The sequence below is a fragment of the Electrona antarctica genome, assembly GCF_951216825.1.
Source record: "Electrona antarctica genome assembly, chromosome: 2".
Lineage (NCBI taxonomy): Eukaryota > Metazoa > Chordata > Actinopteri > Myctophiformes > Myctophidae > Electrona > Electrona antarctica.
Window position 1 is genome coordinate 16,766,527 of NC_136807.1, and position 22,037 is coordinate 16,788,563.

General features: G+C 41.0%; 2 protein-coding genes across 3 annotated transcripts in view; both read right to left on the bottom strand.

The window, feature by feature from the left end:
* The window catches only part of LOC306943295 (small ribosomal subunit protein eS21), a gene marked incomplete at its 3' end in the record, with an annotated part of 200,801 nt that overhangs the window by 4,857 nt on the left and 173,907 nt on the right, over positions 1-22,037 (bottom strand). The window lies entirely within an intron of this gene.
* On the bottom strand, positions 4,163-21,563 carry LOC306943206 (cryptochrome-1-like). Its single transcript, XM_079529410.1, has 16 exons — positions 21,439-21,563; positions 19,388-19,551; positions 14,497-14,605; positions 13,905-14,047; positions 13,543-13,727; positions 11,299-11,387; positions 11,017-11,157; positions 10,442-10,753; positions 10,028-10,179; positions 7,957-8,159; positions 7,542-7,646; positions 7,291-7,343; positions 7,182-7,236; positions 6,845-6,919; positions 5,770-5,885; positions 4,163-5,221 (listed from the first exon to the last, which is right to left on the bottom strand). The coding sequence occupies exons 2-16, from the start codon at positions 19,543-19,545 to the stop codon at positions 5,213-5,215; spliced, it is 1,905 nt and encodes a 634-aa protein (XP_079385536.1). The 5' UTR covers positions 19,546-19,551; positions 21,439-21,563; the 3' UTR covers positions 4,163-5,212.

The window sequence follows — 22,037 nt, forward strand, 5'->3', positions numbered from 1 at the left end:
TGTAACTTCAACCTCCATTTTAACCATGTTAGATTCATCGAAAACACCTGTCCTTTTTCATGGTGACTCATACTGCCCTTCTAATATGTGAGGTGCCCATGTTCTTTTTAATTACTCATTATTATTTTTATGGAGCCTGAACGAGGATAAGACAGAAGTTCTTATAATTGGCTCTAATGAGCAAAAAGAATTGATAAAAATAAACTCGGTAACCTAAATGTAGGAAGTAAGTCGACAGTAAAGAACCTAGGGGTTATTATCGATTCAGATCTGAATTTTAATGCGCACATTAATCAAGCTACCAAGACAGCTTTCTTTCATCTTCGAAACATCGCACGTATAAGAGCATATTTATCTTTAGATGATGCTAAAACATTGGTCCATGCTTTTGTTTTTTCGCGTCTCGATTACTGTAATTCCCTCCTCTCGGGCCTGCCAAAGAAGTCAACAGACAGAATCCAACTTGTTCAAAATGCGGCTGCTAGGGTTTTAACCAAAACTAAGATGAGAGATCATATTACTCCAGTTTTACACTCACTACATTGGCTCCCGGTGGTTTTTAGGATTGATTTTAAAATTCTTTTACTTGTTTATAAATCCCTAAACGGTCTTGCACCCTCATACCTCCGCGAATGCCTACCCAGATACGTTCCTAACCGCCCCCTCAGGTCCTCCACTGCTGGCCTGCTTGAAGTGCCTGAAAGAATGTCTACAAAAAAGTATGGTGAGGCAGCCTTCTGCTTCTATGGGCCTACAGCCTGGAATCGACTTCCATTTCAACTTAGACACGCACCCTCTGTAGACATTTTTAAAGCTCAACTCAAGACTCACCTTTTTACTCTTGCTTTTAATTGAGTTTTAGTTTTAGTTTTAGTTGAGTTCTCTATTCTGACCTTTTGCGGTGTGCTTTGTTTCTCGTCCATCTATGTTTTTATGCTTTTTTTGTTGTTTGCTCTTTACCATTGTTTTATCCGTCTAACTGCTTGCCTGTGTTTTATTGCTATTTTTATGTACTGCCCTGTGAAGCACTTTGAGTTGCATTTATGTATGAAAGGTGCTATACAAATAAAGTTTATTAAAGTTTATTATTATTGTCTCCACTAGGCCGAAGGCATGGGGAGAGAGTATAAATCTTTCACTGTTTTTTGTACTAGGCTGAGGAATATATCCCACCCTTTTCACATTGGTAAGAAGAAATGGCACCCTTTTCACATTGGCCTATTATAGCGCCACCAGCAGGCCACAACCTGATCTGCCCTGGTGGAGACCTGTGCCTCGAGGGGAACTTTATCTAGTTCTTTCTCTGATGCTTTAAAATTGTGCTTCCTGACTCGCAGTTTCCGGCTTTCAATCTAAGAGTCTCGCCCATAGAGTTATATGGACGGCGCTCTGAGCCACTACTAGTTGGGGGGCTGTTGGCGGTCAATTAAAAACTGTCCAGGGTGTTCACATAAGCCTGAGTAGATGATAAAATGACCAAAAGTTTTTTTGAAAGTGAAGTTTTAGTGTTTTGAAAACATGAACATTGGCAGGGAGAGTTTTGTTGGACCTTTTTTGGAGAAATGTACTATACTAAATACTATACTGAAGTCAAATTAAGCTAAGCTCACTATTTCCTCTTCTCCAAGGCTGTGTATGAAGAGGTCAGAGAAGAGAACAGGCATTCAAATGTTCCACCTGTGAATGTGTATACCATTTACTCCTGTGCCTCAACCATCAACATGGTTAACAGCTGTCCTGGAAAGATGAATGTAAGCCACTTTATCTGGGTGAGAAACATTTGTACTGTTATTTTCCCCCACTTATTTATCTGTTATTTTCCCCCACTCCTAGTCGGAAAATCAATCACACAAGTTGACACAACATCAACTCTGAAGTGGGGTTTCTGAGAGAGAAATCCTACTACTTCAGAGTCAATCAGCACGGGTGCAGCGGGTCATGCTGGTGAAGATTTCTACTCTTTGGCACAGCTGCCATCTGGTACTGGAGGTCGCTTGACAAGCCAGTACACTTCAGTCCCTCTGTAACCAGAGTTGTCAGCTGAATTTGCTGATACTTGTCAAGGGTTTTCAACAGAAGGCTCCATACGGCAATCATAAAACGAACATTTACACATTGGGCTGATGAGCGAGCTTCAAGTTTGATGGAATTTGAATCCAAACAATATATAGAATCAGTTAACCAGTCAATGGAATCTAGTTCACACTTTTGGGCAGACTTCACATCCTCATATTTCACAGAAACACTGAGGAAATGTGTCCGTTTCCTTCTGCTCTGTTTCTGTATGACTTTGTCTTTGCGTTCTATTTTTCGACAATGCCACTATGCCAGTTCCCTTGATTCTTAATCTTGTCATTATCCTTATGCTAAAACACAAAACATTGTGCTTACAGTAGAGAAAACTTATATGATAGGCAAACACTTTCCCAGATACTTTGCACACTCTGATTCACTTAGTTAGTATCAAAGTAGTGTGCTTTCCTTATTGTGCTTTAGTGTTTTAATGTTATTTTTGCACCTGGAGGAACATGTGTGAGATGAGGAAAAGCCAAACTAGAGCCACACATATTATTCAAGTTTAACCTTTTTTATTTCCTGCCACTTTCTTGGATTTACGCACAAGAGAAGCCTTTCACAGCACAAGGTATACTGAAAGAGGTAAGAAGAAAAAGAATAACTCAAAACAAGAAAAGAAAGATAAGAAAAATGTTTGGTTCGTGTTTTTTCCTCACAGTGGAAAAACAAACCAAATCAATCTAAAATTCCTGATTAACACAGAATTACAATATAGAAACACTACACCACCTCTTCTTGTATTTATATTTTGTATACAGTATATATACGATTATCCCCACTACTCCCTCCCACTAGTCTACACCCCTAGAAATCGTCCCAAAGCAGAGGTTGATGGTACGAACTACGAACACAGTTGAACAAATATCAAATACTGTACACAGGCACTATCAAGTTGCGTTTTCATAGAAACCAGGCCACTCTGAGGCGAGAGCCAGCAAACCACAATTTTGAGAACTGGGCGGCTGGACCGCGTACAATCAAGATGGAGAACGGAAGAAGTCACTCCATCTTAATTATCAAACCTATATTTCATCATCGGTATGTGAACATATATTGTTTCAACAGTACATTATAGTTTAAAAAATATATACGTTTAAAAAAGTAATGTACATTTTGCTGTTCCATGCTGCCAACTTCCATCCTATTTCAATTACTCAGTTTGAGAAAGTGAAAATGTCTTTGATCCAAATAAATATATAGTAGTAGGTACAGGTAGTGGCATCAAGGGCAACACAACAGGTAGATAAAGCCTGCATAATATCCTCTCTTTATCGAATCCCATCATGTACGTTTTGATCTGAATCGTCTGAATGGTTGTTTTAAAAAGGTGTATTATAAACGTTACCAGCTGTTGAGAGTACAGGTACTAGGTAGGCTTTTCTTGCAGTGGCCATTAAGGTTGCAAAAATTGTGCAATAGTAAACAAACCATACATTTCTTTCTCTCCAAACACAGCAGTAAAAATCATTCAACAGGAGCGTGAAATATGCTCAAATGTTCAAGGAATGTTGGTTCCCTGTTTCCCTGCCAATCAATTGGCGTGTCGAGAACAGATGTTGCTTAAAGAAAGTACTGAGACATTGAGAGAAGTGGCAACCATGTTTTTGACAATTAAATTGGGCATTAAACTTTGAAAATGCCCAAAGTTTAACTTAACTTACTGTAAATAAAATAACGACAATAAAAACGACAACCCAAACTCTTCAGGGGTCGGTCACCTGGATGTAGCTAGCAAATCCGTTGGTGGTGAACTAGTCTCGCCGCCCAGACAACTCTTCCATAATCTCCGAATGCTATTTAGAGTCTGGAACTACACCTCCAGAAATCTGAGCAAGGAAGCTGCCATTTCCGTTCTACGGAAATATATTATAAAATATCTTTACATAATCTTTTTAAAATTTCCATTTCTGCTAAGCAGCAAGCTATAGGCTATACTGTATGCTTAGATGATTTATATTTATATTAGGATAAATTTGCGCGACTGTAAAGACGAAATGGGAGTGGGGAGGAGGCTGCACTTCCGCTTTATCGCTTGCTCATGATCAGAGCTTCTGTGCTCCACTCACTGTATGACGGAAGCATTTGAAAATTGCGAGAGGCAACAGTCTGGCCACACGAGACTAGTGCTGAACCAACAAAAATCTGTACAAAAGCCATTTTTTTGTTTTGTTTTTTACAAAACTTCATTTAAGTAGGTTGTAAGAAAATCATGATGGAAATGTTCAAGAAAATGTCTTAAATAAAACAACAAAACAAAACAAACAACATTTTCCTGCTTCCTTGAGGCGGAACATAATTTGGTTAGTAAAATACTGTATGTAATTCTTTGGAAAGATACACAAAAAATGTATTGATTGTTTTTGAGGACATGACATTTTAGCTATATAAGATTTTTGTAAGCACATTACAAAAATCTAAAGCAAGAGATTTGACATTTTCCAGAGGTCATTCTAGGTAAAACGTTTACTGGCTACGGATATAAGCCAACTCAGTCTATTTGCAAGTGTTCTTTTGACTATACCAAGAAGACAAGCGCACATACAATATAAAAAAATATATTATGTATAAATCATAGGTTTCTTATGTTCCTATTAATGGATCTTAAGAAGTGGCAACAGTGGCACATTCTCCGTATCTTGGTGATATATTAATTCATCAAGTTGTCGTGGTGGTAAGAGTCCATTGATACACATTAATTTACAATGGCTTGGTATTCTGCACAAATAAATATCCTGTTACTGGTACAATATCTTTCAGTGTTGATATACTGTACATACTGTATGAACTCAGCTTTACTTTATTACAGTATTAATAGTATGGTATATGCATTATTACAACACATACTGTATACTGTTAATGTGGCTACAAATACGTTTGCAAAAAACTGATTGACAAAGCAGTTGTTAACAGTCAGGACCATTTTAAAAATCCAATGAGCCCAGAAAAACAAAAATCGCATTTTCACCTTTGTCTTCTGTTGGAGTGTCTGAACAAGATTAAAAAAAACCATGATGGTACATTGTTCAGCTGATGGGAGACAGAGGAGAAGAGGTTTATTTCAGTTGTGTTTTTCTCTGTGCTGGCCAGGTTGTGACTTCAGTGTGGACTCAGTAAGACAAGTCTCATGTCAGCTGCTCTAGACAGTCTGTAAGGAAAACAACAAACAGTCAGTGATACAATACAACTGTTACCGGTATGTTATGATTTGAGTGCATTTTTGTGCTAATGCAGAACCTTTTGAGGGTTTCTGGATATTGTTTGTGATTGTTTAGGGTTAACTTATTTCAATTTCTAAATAAATACACATCTCCATAAAGCAAATATACATCTGCATAAAGCAAAGATATTTGTCTACTCCTATGTTGATAAGAGTATTATACACAAAAATATGCCTTTAACCCATTTTGAGCGGGAACCCCTTTTGGTGGTTACATACATTATGTTATAATTTAGCTATTGAAAAATAGCAGATCTACAAGCTCATAGCGCGCCACCGAGTGGCACGCTATGAACTTGTAGGTCTGCTATTTTTGAAAAATCGTTAAAATGTGCCTCAAATCTTTCAGAAAATTGTCATGATTTAGAAAACTTTTTTTTAAATGTTGAGGTCAGGCCTGAATGGGTTAAAAGGTACATTTGAACATATACTATAATTGATTTTGATGAATGGTGATGAACTATATAAAATCGGACCTGTGCACTCTGCCGCTGCATCTTGGGGACAGAGCAGAACGTGGCCTCTTCCCTCCCGTGTTCCGACTCACGCTGCCGCTTCCCTGTTATGCTGCCTCCGTTGTGCAGGAAGCGTACTGTATGACAGAATAAAGAAGCTGAATTAAAACCATGATTTTTTTAAGGCTTATTATAGCGCCACCAGGAGGCCACAACCTGCCCTGCCCTGGTGGAGATCTGTGCCCCGAGGGGCACTTTATCTAGTTGTTGCTGCTATAGAGCATCGCAGTCCTGCCCCTTTCATGACGACGCCAGGCCCAGGAAATGATTCCCAATGCATTCTTCCCATAGACATTTCTATTAGTATTTATTTAAAGACGGTTACGCTGCGGACAAAGCCAACTCGAGTCGTGACAACTCATGACAACAAACACAATATTTTGGACCAAACAAATAATTACAAAGAAGAAAAACAACAAAAAAAGTGTTTTCTTCTTTCTAATTATTTGTTCGGCCCAAAAAATGGTGTTTGTTGTCATGAGTTGTCACGACTCGAGTTGGCTTTGTTCGTGGCGTAAACGTCTTTAAATAAATACTTTTTGAAAAAAAAGAATCATTTCCTGGGCCCTATAACATACTTTCTCCACATGCCTTCGGCCTGGTGGAGACAGTATGTTTTGCACTCCGTCCGTGTGTGTGTCCGTGTGTCCGTCCGTCTGTGTACAGCTAACTTCCGGCACCGTTAACCCGGCCTGTTATAGCGCCACCAGGAGGCTGACTTTTTAAAAACGCATTTTTTAATATTACTCCTCCAGATTCTGTCCAAAAATCCCGCAAATCGTTACACACTATCTCTATAGTCATGTGTTCAAGCCGGATCTGTCCCATATTTCATATTCCGTTCTAATTGGTTAACATTGGCATTCAAAGTTTGCAGGATTGGCCTTCGGCCTGGTGGAGTATGTCTTGCACTCCGTCTGTGTGTGTGTCCGTGTGTCTGTCCGTCCGTGTGTCTGTGTACAGCTAATCTCTGGCACCCACCCTTTTCACATTGGTTATAGTGCCACCAAAACACATTTTTGGAGGAGGCACGTACCTGGAAGTTGAGGCACAGCAAACTCATGGTAGAGTGTGGTGCTGGTGGCAGCCTGGATTGGCACCGATGGGTACCCTGCCAAACACACGCATGGATGTGCACGCACACACACACACACACACACACACACACACACACACACACACACACACACACACACACACACACACACACACACACACACACACACAGTTAACATCCTCTGTACAGAACCTTTGGCGCTCAAAAGATGTGTCCAACATGAGGTACTTGTAAAATATTTAAATTCCCTTTCAGAGCATTTCCCCCTCCCCCAAAAGAAAAACCCCAAACATGTCATTGTCTGCTGCCAACCTACCATGAGGCTGTTGTTGTAACTGTTGGTGAGCAACACGGCATGAGGCTGGCTGATTCTCCCTGTCAAAGTTCAGCAGGACCCTGGTCACCCTGCCGTTGCCCCCCGAAACTCCACTGTCCAAGTTCAGCAGGACCCTGCCGTTGCCCCCCAAAACTCCAGGCACTGATGAGAACAGGGGTTACAATGAGTATTGTATACAACCACTGTTACTGTTATTTTCTTACAGTGACAATGTATGGTTCCAAGGAGTGTTATTTTTCACTTACAGTGAGTGTAATTGTTGTGGATTTATAGCAAATACTCTTTAATTCCAGGGACTGAGCTACATTGTCAAATGAGTGTTGCTGTTACAGTACTTACAGTGAATGTTGTTGTTATTGGTCCCCGACTGCTTCTCCCCGGGAGAATACGGCATCATCCCTCCATTCCCATTGCCATTGGTGGATGGCAGTGATGCCAGCAGGCCTGAAACAAACACACATGGACGATAGGGCTGTTTTAGTCTACAATGTTGTTATTTGTGCAACTGTATCAATTACCAATATTTAGCTGGTTTCTACTTTACTAGCATGGTAAGTATTGGCTTAGTTATAAGATCTGCTTTTGCTTACACAACTACTCGTCTATACTCCAGTGCTTTGTATCGTCTGCCAATATATCAATATCAATACAGTACAATACTTCTATTGTATTGCTCAAATACTACAGTCTAATCAATGTCTCTCCCAGTATCATCCTATTGTATTCTAGTACATACACGCTAGCAAACCCTTACCTAGTCCGCGGTATCGGCTGAGTTGCTGGTAGATCTGTTTCATCCTCTCTATATTGACACGACTGGACTCTGCATGGTTTACCATGGGTTTGGGGTAATGGATGCCAATCACACACTTGGCGGCTTTCTGTACGGACTCCGGTGCATTCCACGGGTCATAGATGTACTTAGCGGGGAAACCTCGGAGGACAGGTAAGTATCGTCTGGAAGCACAGTGGCAGAAATGAGAAAACTGCTGGCTTCAGTCAGCCTTAATGTGGTCGGTTCCACAATGCACACGCAATGATGGGGGAGCACATATTACATTGCATACAATACATACAATACAGCACATACAGTACTAGTACTGTATTACAATATTAGAAGCAGTAAGCACTAAGCAGAGAAAATGACAAAGCAATTGCAATTTTTACAATATTTTAAATAGCTGAAATATTGGAAATATTCATTTCAAAACTGTTCAAATCTTAATAATAGATTAGATGAAATTTGTATTTTGAAATTTGTAATTTGACAATTTCCCGGTAATTGTCAGTGATTTTTCTCAAAAACATACATTTTAGAGTCAACACAAAATTAACAACTTGCTCAAAGATCATCTCAGACTCAATCAATTGCCCTCAGTGAAATGCGTCATAGTCCTCTACACAGAGAATGCAGACAAGGCTTTATCATTTCCCTACCAAGGTCAGAATCCCTTTTTACGAAATGAGATGCTACCGAATTCAAGACCAACCAGAGGGCCCCGCTGAGACATGCAGCGAAGCCCCACCTGCCCCAGGCTTTATCTACTGTAGGTTTTCTCAGCTTTACGGGTCCCCTACCCTCAAAAAGGCTGGGGCATAGGCAGATGTAGACCATGAGGATGCTTTGGATACAGTCTGCTTGGCGGCCTGGCCTTGCCTTAAAGGGGGTATGGGGAGCAGAGCATGTGAGTGGTGTGGAGCACATTTTGCGAGGAATGATCATGAAGTGGGATTCAATAAAGCTCATGAAGGTCGCTCTCGCTCCATATCACTGCAGAATGCAGATACAATGTATTTTATATATCTCAACTTTCTCAACGCACACTATGGATGTTGGAAAAAACGAAATGTTTGAATACATTTATTCATGACTGATAAAGTCAAGATGGAAACGAACTTGGCCGGGCCAAGAAAAAAGGTATGGCAAAGAAATTGAAACAGAGGTTAGTAGGACTCTAAGCTATAACCTAATGTAGAATTGTACTACGAGTGCTCAATCAGACATTCTGGAGCGAAGCGATCACAACATGTTTTGAGCAATGAGCGGAAGATTGCTACTGCTCGACTCACATGCTCTGGTGGGGAGGTGAGGGTCCAGGCATGAGAACTGGGCAAAGCGTCTTAAAAGCAATCAAGTACAATCTAACAAAGGGGAAAGAGAGCTGAACTTTTCACCCAATCCACCAAAGTGGAAAACAACATATGAACAAATCCATACTTAAAAAGACATGAAGTCAACACAGCCAGATCTACACAAGGACAATTACACCTAATCATTGTAGTCATGGTCTGATGGTGATGGCGCATGCACGCACGCACGAGCGCGAGCACACACACACACACACACACACACACACACACACACACACACACACACACACACACACACACACACACACACACACACACACACACACACACACACACACACACACACACACACACACAACACACATGTCACACATGTCACATGTCAAAATAATAATAATAATACTAGCTTGAATTTATATAGCGCCTTTCATGAACCCAAGGACGGCAGGACGCTTTACAAAATGTACCAACAACAATCAACAACTATATGCCATAAGCCTGAGAGAATAAGTGTCTTTTCAAGGCAGCCATAAAATAAAGAGTGTACTAATGTGTGAACTAACTGTAATTCCCCTAATCCCCTGGCTTCCTTCCGTTCCTACTGGTATTCTCTGTTATAAACATATACTCTGTTTCTTTGCATGCAGCCAGGCAGAGGGAGGGATCGGGCTATGGATGGTCAGCCGGGGACAGGATGCAGGGAGGGGAGGGAGGATGTCAGGAGAGATGCCTACCTGATGAAATCCCCATTGGGATCGGTTCTTCGTCCGAAGTTCACGGGGCAGTAGCAGTGGAAGAACTGCTGGAAGAACGAACTGCAGGAGAGCCACATCCAGCTTCCTGCGTTCACACTCCAGTCTGCGTCCAACAGCATCTCCTCAAAAACCTGGGGGAGGAAGATGAAGAGCGAGAGAGGAGAGGAATGTTTTGATTATTGGCGTTTCCAGAGATGGTGTGTTTGGTCTTCTCCTGGATTAACACAATCTGCCTCACCAACAACCTTCATTGTCTCTCCAACCCTCCTGCCAAGCCCCCCCCCCCCCCCCCCCCCCCCATGTCCATCCTTTCTTTCCCGGCATACCCTTGCAGTCAAGGGTACCCTCCATCCTTCATTCATTCTCTCTGGCTCTCGCCTCGCCTCCCCTCACCTTCATTCCTTCCTCCCAGCTGATCCAGAGGTCTCCTCTGGTGAGGAAGCAGGCTACGGCGTGCCGCGCCAGGTGGTGGATCCAGCCCTCCTGCCTAAGCTGGGTCATGATGGCATCGATCCAGGGGAATCCCGTTTTGGCCTCAGCCCACTTGGCCAGGGCTTCAGCGTTTCGGTCCCAGGGGATGCGGACACAGATGGGGTTGCCCTCCATCTTGTCGAAACGCGGGTTGTTGGTTGCGGCGGTGTAGAAGAACTCACGCCACAGGAGCTGACCGTACAGCGAGAGAGGTGGAGAACTGTTCTTTTTCACCTGGATTGGAAAACAGAACTAGAAAAATAAACTCTTTGGAAGGCAGGTCTCCACCAGACCAGGGTTGCATCTCTAAACTGTGGTTCTACATACAGCAACCCCATACACACACGCACGCACACACACACACACACACACACACACACACACACACACACACACACACACACACACACACACACACACACACACACACACACACACACACACACACACACACACACACACACACACACACACACACACACACACTCTAGACTGACCTTGCGGTAGAGGTCAGTGAGTTCTAAGTAAAAGCGGCGGCATGAGAGACATCCAAAGCGCAGGTAGGGGCTCAGACCTGTGGGGCTGGCCAGCAGGGAGTTAGCATTCATCCTGGGGCGCTCAAAGTTAGCTACCCAAGCCTGGAAAGAGGGAGAGATAGAGAGACAGAGAGTGATAGAGAGAGAGAGAGAATATATTTAATAATTTACTACTCCTCAACAACTTTAGCAACAACACCACTACTAACACAACTAGAACTGCTACTAATTATTAACACTGACCTTTCTCTCCAAGTGGCGTTCTATCCTGGTCAGTGCCTCAGTCTCCCCTCCTGGCCACACAGCTGTAGGCAGACCTTCAGTGTCAAAGCCTGGCCACACACACACACACACACACACACACACACACACACACACACACACACACACACACGCAAACGCACACATGCATTAGTTAGTTTCATATCATATCAGATTAGATTTTCAAATATCTCCTTAAAGGACAACTTTAGTTTTTTTCAACCATGGTTCATGTTTTAGGTTGTGTTCGTTTTGTTTCATTTGCTGCTTTCTTTTGTTTTAGGGATTTTAGCTGTTTTTGACAGGGGGGCATTCGAACATGGGGATAAATACTAGACCCCAAGAAATTACATCTGGCCACAAAAGATCACAGGATATACTGAATGTGTCAAACTGACATATTGAGCCACAGTGACGGCACAGTGACGCACAGTGTGGCTTCCCCCTAGTAGGCTACCTTCACATTCAGTAGATCCTGTGATCTTTTGTGGCCAGATATAATTTATTGGGGTCTAGTAGCACTATAGTAAATAATACAAAAATAAATCACTATAACATTTTGTAAAAAAATACATATTTATCCCAATGCTCGAATGCCCCCGCCCCCCTGTCAAAAACAGCTAAAATCCCTAAAACGAAAGAAAGCAGCAAATGAAAAAGAATTAACACTCATCTTTTACTTTCTCTAATAACAACCTAAAACATGAACCTTGGTTGAGAAGAAAAACATGGAGGTTACTTTAGTAACCATGGTTCTTTAAGTAAGTGAGCGAAATATTTCGCTCTATGGGAGGTTTAGCTTTCAAAACCGAGGTGCAGAAAGGAAAAGCTCCCATAGAGCGAAATATTTCGCGAACACAACTTAAAAGAACATGGAGGTTACTTTAGTAACCATGGTTCTTTAAGTGAGCGAAATATTTCGCTCTAGGTTTTCCTACCTGCACCTCGGTTTTGAAATTAAAACCTCCCATAGAGCGAACTATTTCGCGAACACAACTTAAGAACTAAAGTTGTCCTTTAAACAGTCCAGCATGTAGGTCACATGATTTGTTGTTTTTTTAATTCATGTTATAGACAGACAGACAGACAGACAGACAGACAGACAGACAGACAGACAGACAGCTTGACCAAAGGCCAAGCAGTAAAAACACTAGATTGACAGTGTACTTATGCTGACTGACTGACTGTTTGTATTTTAAGGCATCCAATGTAGTTTGTTGAACCACTAGTTGAGGAAGTGGAGCTGTCGATCACCGTAGGGGATAAGCGTCTTTGCTATGTTTGTATTACGTGTTCTTCCAGCACGCACATGAGAACGTATAAGCGTGACACATTTTGGTTTAAGGGACGGTGAGCATCTTGTCACATAATCTTTTGTTATTGGACCAAATGTCTACCCACGCCAACATTAAGGTAAACAAAAAAAAAAATTAATAGCAAAACTAACTAAAACAAACTACAAAGAAATGAAACACCTGATTGCACACCTGAATAAATGCTCCTAATCATAATATAGATTGGAGAATCATGTTACTATTTGAGGAGAAACCTTAAGCCAGAGAGGGGATTTCATATGGAAGTGGCACTGATTTTACTGCTGCGTTTGGTTTGCTGACCTGCAGCAAGATATAGTAGATACGAGTTGCCTTACCTTGAACTTTGACCTCATTTGCTGGCTGTTGTCATGATAATTCTAGAATGCCAATATCTGAGGTAAAAGAATTGTTACAAGTTTATTTTCTGTCTAGTGTTTAACACACTCACCGCCATTGATATGAATTTACACCAAGTCTAATCCACCGGTTAAAGACTCAGTTTGTTTGTGGCCCAATGCTATATTGAGTATATTCCTATTCTGAGCATCAGCTTAGATCAAACAATAATGTTGGCTACAATGTAGAGATATTCAGACTATAAACATAATATGCTTGTTTCACCGCAAGCCAAATTTAAACAAGAAAGCTTTCAAAACATTCCTGAAGAACATTTAAGACTTGATTAAGTAGGAAAAGCAGGAATTAAGTAGGAAATGCTTTCATTATGTTTAGTATGCCTCAAGCATATAAAATATTAACGCAATCAAAAACTGGCATTGGATACCTTTAAATACCTATTTTTAAGGAATGTTCAATTCCTTTCCTAAAATGTCCACTTATCCTGTCTTACCTCATCTTATTTACTTATGTTTGCATGTGATGCTACTGGTGGGTGTGTATGTGTTATCACCTAGCTCTTCCAGTGAGGGGACGCTGTACTTGTCCCCATGGTCTTCGGAGATTGGCGTGACGCAGCGCCCCATCAGAGCTTCGGACAGCGTCTCCACCGGCAGCTCTGGGGGGTCTAGGCGAGATATCAACGTCTGGAAACGCTTGTACGTCAGAGGAGGCTGGCCGGCATTCAGCTCTATGATCCTGAGGGAGATCGAAAGAGGGGTTATTAGAACTTAGAAGCATTGGTGGGTCACCACTCAGCTGTACTGTATGATCCCACTGAGATAGGGAGAGGAGAAAAGAGTGAAGCCTTCAAGCAAGCTTGTTAGCTCGCTTCGTTCTTATTTTTGTGAGTCTGCGTGTGCGTGTGTTCCTTACTTGTCCAGGTCATACAGCGTGTGTGAGATCTTGACGTTGACTTCCACTCCAGCCTCCATGGCGAGTTTCTTGATGGCTGCATCCCTCTCCTTACCAAATGGCTCAGAGTCATATTCAAAAGTCAACCGTGATATCTTCCACTCCTGGCGGGACAGAGAGAGAAAGAGAGTAGAGAGAATCATTACATTGTCTTTGTGTGTGTGTGTGTGTGTGTAATTAGTAATTTAAATAATGCTAAAATTACCAAATATATTATATTAATATAATATTATATATATATAATGTTTTATTCAGCTGCAAACACATGTGTGTTCTGGGCCCTTAAGGGTTAAAGTCATGAAGGGGCTACCCAGAGATTCCGTACTTAGATTTCCAATTCTCTATGGGTGAAATTAAATGAGAAAAAAATAGACATTTTTAATACAATAAAATAATTCGGACTTACTCGCACTTACTTAATTTTGTACTTTTCTGTACCTTACTTTACCATACATTTATGTACAGATGTCATGGTTAGGTAATGTCTAGTCATTAATGCATGCGTAATTAATGTCCGATCATTCAAGGAGATACCGCAAAGTAATGCACCCACCTTGAAGAGGCGAGGGAACTCGTTGGCTGGCTGACCTCTGATGACAAAGAGGCGAGAGTTGAGCTTCCGGAGGTTAGCGTCCAGATCCTCCAAACATTGCAGGAGAAACCTGAGGAGGTGGAGGGGAGTGAGGGAATGGGAAGGAGATGAGAGTCGGTGGGTGGAAAGGAGAAGGGAAGAAGGAGGAGGAAGAAAGTTGATACAAGTCTGCATAACAGAGGATGTTATAAAGGTAGGAGAGCAGTGTATGCATGGTTTTCTGTATCTTCATAGTAAAAGGTAGTTGCAGAAGGTCAGAAAAACCAAGCACAACAACTGCTTGAGCATCTAATAACAGAGTGTCCAATCTTCAGCTATTGATATAGTAGTAGAGTGTGTGTGGTGTTCAGTGGCCAAGCCTGCAAAGATTTAGCCTGGACCCAGCCCATAGATCCCGCCCACTCTCTGAGTGGACTGCTTCAGAGTCTGATAATCAGGCTAACACAGATTTGCTGCTTCTTGTGGGCATTCTCACTTTAAATTGTATTTGACTTTAGTGGAACACTCACTGTGACCCGTTTAGTTTCCGACAGACTGTAAAGGACAAACTGATAGATGGATAGAAAAACAATACATGACCTACTCTGCGAAAATTGGTTGGACACCGCTGACGTACATTTGGAATGGGATTTTGAGTCCAAAGGGAAAAGGTCAAATCATTTCCCACACACACTTATCACCTCTGCAGTGATTTATAAAAAAAATCGTTTCTCAAGACATCTCATTCATAAAGTGACGTAGCGTTCTCATTCAAGAATCAAGAAAAAGAAACATTTGAATTACAAAAAAAGTAGTCCAAGTCTACCCCATGGGGCATGGGGTCTTATATCCTGTCCTCATATTCAATCATGTACAAAACCTCAAGACATCTCATTCATAAAGTGACGTAGTGATTCCTTACAGTCCATAATTGACAGCTGTACGCACGCACGGTTGGTCATTCAAGATTCTCTCAACACACAATATTGGTAGTATTACACATTCAACTTTCTTTTTTAGGTTAGTAGTCCAAGTCTACCACATGGGGTACTGACGTATATCCTCATATTCAATCATGTACAAAACACATTTTCAGGAGGGCATGCAGGCCCACCCCCAGAAATGGAACACAACACTGGAGGTGACATTCACTGGCGAAATGTTCCCCTTTTTCTCCTTTGTACATTTGGGGCTCCATTTTCGCCACCGCTAAACCCCTTTTCCCTAAACTTCTTTGCCTTTTTTACTATTTTGAAAAACATTTTTGAATAGTTCAACTAGCCAATCTACATTGACACGTTGTGAGCTTGTAGACTGGCCATTTTAACTATTCAAAAATGTTTTGCAAAATAGTAAAAAAAGGCAAAGAAGTTTAGACAGACAGACAGACAGACAGACAGACAGACAGACAGACAGACAGACAGACAGACAGACAGACAGACAGACAGACAGACAGACAGACAGGCAGACATCCTTCAACCCAACCATCATTCAGTCTTTCAGTCATCTATTCAGTCAGTCAACCAGTCATTCAGTAAGCTATTCAGTCAACCAGCCATTCAGTCAGTCAGCCAGTCGTTCATTCAGTCATCTATTCAGTCAGTCAGCCAGTCATTCAGTCATCTATTCAGTCAGTCAGCCAGTCATTCAGTCATCTATTCAGTCAGTCAGCCAGTCATTCAGTCATCTATTCAGTCAGTCAGCCAGTCATTCAGTCATCTATTCAGTCAGTCAGCCAGTCATTCCATTCAGTCATCTATTCAGTCAACAAGCTATTCAGAATTTCAGTCTACCAGCATGACACAGTACACTTTCACACTTTCTCTCTCTCTTTGAGCCTACTAACCTCATTCCTTACCACAGAGAGAGAGAGAGAGAGAGAGAGAGAGAGAGAGAGAGAGAGAGAGAGAGAGAGAGAGAGAGCAAGACTGGGTCAAATCAAAGTTGTACAAGCTACAGTTCAATAAACCGAATTGTCATTTTTATTTTGTGCCAAGATGTGAATGGGTTTGCAGAGAGAAACTTGGCTGAGGCACAGACATGGCAATCATGTCAATATAATGCCGATCAGCTGAGCTGAGCAACATCCTTAATGATTACTGATGTACTGTAGCTGGTACTCTGGCCATTTAACTGTAGGTCAAGAGAACTTTGTACTGGACCTGGGAGATTATGGGGTTATTTGGGCTGATTTTATTTATTTTTTATTTATTGACGATTCTGGTGGCACTATTCTGGAAGAGTTGTAGACAGTTGATTTGGAGATTGGAGAGATATGCATTGTCATAATCAATTCTGGAGAAGAAGATTAGTGCATTAGTTTTTTTAGGTCGTCTTTTGATAGAGATAGACAGTATAATTACTAAAAGGTTCAATCTTGAACATGCATCTGGTAGGATACTCAGTGACAATAGGCCACAGCAGAGTCACTGTAGTGTAGACTATGTGTATTAAAAGCTTATGATCAGTTGACCTGCTGACTGCCGAGTACATATCGTCGTTGTCGGGTGGAAACTGTCCAAAACTGTTACCGCTACGAAAAAATGAGCCTGTGTTCCAGTGGATCGAATGTAGTAAGTCTCTTGTTATTAATACTTTATTGGTTAAATATTTATAAAACCAAAGACAGACTTAACCACTTTCACTCTCACTTTAAAATGATTCTTAAAAATTGCTTCAGAAGGAGACACTCCTGCCGGTCATCAAATTATTTAGGATTAGGAATGTGACCAAAAAAAAGAAAGAAAAAAAAATCTCCCCGACTTCAAGGCTTCATGGGGTGTGCAATTGATATAAAATACGTGATTTGTTTTGGGTGAACTACTCCTTGAAGTACCAGTAGAGCGTAAGGACAACTGACCTTGGTAAACAAGTGTGTGTCATTCAGCCGTCAGGCTGCACAGGAAAGCCTTAGTATACAGTAAGTAGGTCAGTGTCACATAACCACTGAGAGGCAGTTAAACAAGTTGATAACTCTGTATTGCACTCAAAATGTGGTAACTTCACATGGTAATTAACCCATATATTTTTGTGATGATTTACAATAATTGTATCCAAATTGATAAAATACAGTATTTGCATTACAGTGATCATAATTTTTGACAGTAAATATGTAGGCCTACACAAGGGGGTGCTGTAATCCTGGCAGACAGTGGCAGTTGTAATCACAGGCATGTTCTACAGACAGACAAATAGTGAATACAGGAGTGATTGCCAGGCCTTTTGTGGAGGTGCTCAGCTAAAAGGTTTTCAAGTTGATTTGAAAATCTTCTGACAATATATTTGTGACATCGGCAATCGGTGGTCTAGTAAATTTAGTAGGACACACGGTCATTATTCAAAATCAACGCATATTGCGATACATATCGTATCGCGTGATACGTATTGATCGTGAGGTTGTTGGCCTTACAATGAATGAGCAGGTAAAGTCTGATTTATACTTCCAGTGTCCTGTACCAAAAATAGCTAATTTTAGGTGGGCTACTTTTGGTACGGGAGAAAGTGTAACTCAGGCGTAAGAGGTCAGTAAGGAGACTCAATGCGGATTAAGCTTGGACAAATTTGTGCCACAAGACTGATATTCTACGATATGAGTCAGCCTGCCATTTTGGAGTCACTGAAATTATTATATGATTTGGACACAGCAGCCAAGTGTGTACCCCCCCTGCCTGTGTTTGTATAATTAAGTACCGGTATAGGTTCTTCGTCAGCGGGAGAACAGTGGGTCAGTGCCTTTTTTATCGACTACCCCGGTGAGAGGACCACAAATAGGACCTGGACTGAAAACGGGCCAGTGAGCAATAAGCAAGATGTAAGCTCTCCTTCCATGCAAACACACTAACCGAGTCACATGTATTCACTCACATGCACACATGTAACATTGGAAAATGAGACATCACACTTACAAAGACACATATCACAAACTTGGACTAATTCTACTCCCCCCGTCCCGAAGTATCCACACCAATATACCCCAGCCTAAAACCCCCCACAACATGGCTGGCCACTCGTGCACACATTCACAAGCACACAAACGTCCACGATAAAACATTGACAGTAAGCACTGTTGTTTTTGGCAGCAAATTTCTATTTTAGTTTTAGTCATAGTCACTTGAATAGTTTTCATTTAGTTTCAGTCACGTTTTAGTCACCTGGAATGCTTTAGTGTTAGTCTAGTTTTAGTCGACACATGTCATAATAGGTGAAAATGTTAAAAAGAATATTCATATACTAAACACATAAAAAAACAAAGTAGATTATATTGATCTATAATCATTGTGAGCTTGTAGATCTGCTTTTTCCCCAGGGACTTAAAGGGCCACTTCACCCCCTTTGCAACCAGATATATATATATATTCATTTTAATGTCTTTTTGTGGCTTTCACCTTTATTTTATTTATGGCGGGATAGACAGTAGGCTGACAGGAAATGGGGAGAGAGATGGGGGGATGACATGCAGTAAAGGCCGTCGGGATCGGGAGTCGATCTTATGTCAATCTTTCGATCTTATTTTAATAATGTTTGGGAGACAAGAAAGTTAGAAACACTTTCCTGGGGTTTTTATGTGGGTAATATTTGTGTTTTTATATATTTTACTAGTATTTCAAAGTGTCCGTGATGTCATGAACACTGGTCTAAAAACATATCTAAAATACGTAAAAACACATATTACCCACATAAAAACCCCAGGAAAATGTTTCTCCCAAACATCATTGGCCCTTTAAATGGTTGAAAATGGTAGAAATTGTGATGAGAAATACTGACATCATGTTGTATACTGAGGCCCATCTTTCATTAGATACACACGCACACACGTGTGTATCTCACATTCTCAAAACGTCTCAAACATCATTCAAACGAGTGGCTGCCTTACCTCCACCGGTTGACACCGAGGTTGGACGAGCCAGCGAACCAGGGGTCCAGGAAGTAAACGCAGCGCACAGTGGCTGCCCCCCGGACCGCCTCCTGTAGCGATGGGTTGTCATGGAGACGCAGACCCTTCCGGAACCAGTGTATGGAATTTGGGGCCATCTTATTCTGAGGAGGAGTGATGCAGATGCCCAAAAGATCAAACTAATGTGCATATTAATGAGGAGCTGAAAACTAGTCGGCTAAAAGATTTTCAAGGATGTATACTGAGTTGCAGAGTTCTGAACAAGCTTTACCGTTTCAATGGACTTTTTAGTAAGACCTGTACAAAGTGCAGTGAATGCAGTAGTCCAACTTAGTTGGATTGAATGCAGTAGTCCAACTTAGTTGCGATAAAATCAAGAATTCGATTTTTCTGCATTCGTTTTTAACAGAGCCAAGAGACAGCGAGTCAGAAGATTGGCTTGTGGCTATAATTTTGAGGTCCGGGCTTAACTTCCGCTCACTCGAGCCATTGAGTTATAATTGTACTTCCGGCAGTCTTCCGGGTGCTTCAAAACGCCACTGAGCAACTTCCATCGAAATGAATAGCAGTCTCTATCCTTTTATCATTTTTGTCTATGGAATTTTTTCATTGATCCCTGCCGTTCACAAGGACTGGTGGAAGTACAGATTAGTACAGGTGCTAACTGATAACTAGCTAGTAGTAGCAGCTGCCACAAAAGAGTAAATAGACTGACTGGAAACCAGTTCTGCGGGTGGCAGTACCACCAACCCTCAGTCTGTCTGTCTGTCTGTCTGTCTGTCTGTCTGTCTGTCTGTCTGTCTGGTACAGTGGTTCTCTAAATAACATTTTCATCCACAGCACCCCTGAATCATGGCATTCTATCTTTATAGCACGTTACATTTATTTCATATTACGGCATGTGAATATGCAAATATTTGCCCCTTACTATACACTACAGCATGTCACGAGGAAAACTTAAGAGAACATGGCTAAAGCAACAATGAAGTCTATCATAACACTAGCCTATAACACTTATTTTAACATACAAAAATCACTTCAGGTCACTTTACACAATCAGGTTTTTAAGTAATTCAAATATAACTATAAATAAATATGTAACCTAAAAAACAGCGATAGATTTTTAGATGTGTAGACAAAACTGAGTAAGATTTGTTTAAATCAGTTGATTACGCTTATTATGCTTATTATCAGTATTATGAGTAGGAGACCATATAACCCACTCTTCTCTAACATAAAGTCCCTACTGTCCACACCAAAGATCGGGTGCCCAGATTTCCAGTAGCAATCCAAGCAACAACGTTGATTCAAACATGTTATATAGTCTATAACAGACAGTTTATAAACATACTGCACCTTGTAATGTGCATTCTTACACATATTTGTATTAAAGGTTATAGTCGATGACGTGTATGTAACGGTGTAACCCTGCACACACCATTATTATTATTATATACACAATCCGTAAATGTTGAGTGGCTTTACTTGACATCTGATAGGCTATATTTGCCATGCAGGTCTTCTATATGGACCATTATTATTGCAAAAATAATAATATTACATTATACTTATTTACAATATACTATCGAATAAATAAATCACGAATAATGCATACAAATAATTAAGTTTCAGCTTCAATAGATTTTGTGTGAGTGCTATAATAGAGTCCGCGCAGCTTCCCCGACTTGGAACACCTTGAAAGGTGAGTAGGTCAGTGAGTCTATTTGGGAAATTGGGATGCTCTCTATTCTTTACGACTATACTATAACACATCATTTCCTCACAGATATTTCAAATTACATTTCGCGAGTGAAGACCTAACAAGTTGCCAAAAAGATATTGCCACGTACGCTCGCAAATCTAACAAATAACAATTTTTTAGAAACTTTGTCGAAAGACATAAATCACCCATAACAAACGAAACGGGGTCAGCAGTGCTATCCATATGCAATGTGGGGCGCTGTATTAAATGCCCATGTATACAGAGAAAACATTACAGTTAAAATGTAACAAAATGTGCATCACCTCACCTGGCACAGGCTAGCAGAGGTGTAATTCTATGACAGACTCAAAGAACGTCTCATTTCTTCCCTCGGTCTTGAGGATAGGAGGAAGGTTGACAGATTGACAGTTGTAGGTTTCACACTGACAGTCCTTCTGTGTGTACTAGTTTCATAAGAAGTATAGGCTCATTGCGCATGCTCCACTTCGCCCTGCTCCAGTTGGTCGATGCCAATCACGTCACGTGTCTGCTCCTTTTATGGTCTGCTCCCGAGTCACGTTTCAGAAGCATGCATGAAAATAAATCAGCCTGGGAAAATCACAACAAGGATTCCAGGTTGACAACTACCTGGAATTCTGTTAAATAAGGACACGTGGACTCACTCCGAACCTTATGTAAATATAAATAACTCTATATGACCCGAACAGGCCTCCCTTCACCCATGTCTCCACAATGAGATTCATATAATCATTGCTCAAGTTTGTTTTCTAAGAATCCATTCCATGCTTTCACAATGAGATTCATTCCTTGACCTTGAATTTAGTAGGCTATAGCCTAAAGCCTACCCCTACAGTATATATTTAAACTGAATATCATAAATGTTAATGAATGCCTTAGTTATAAACT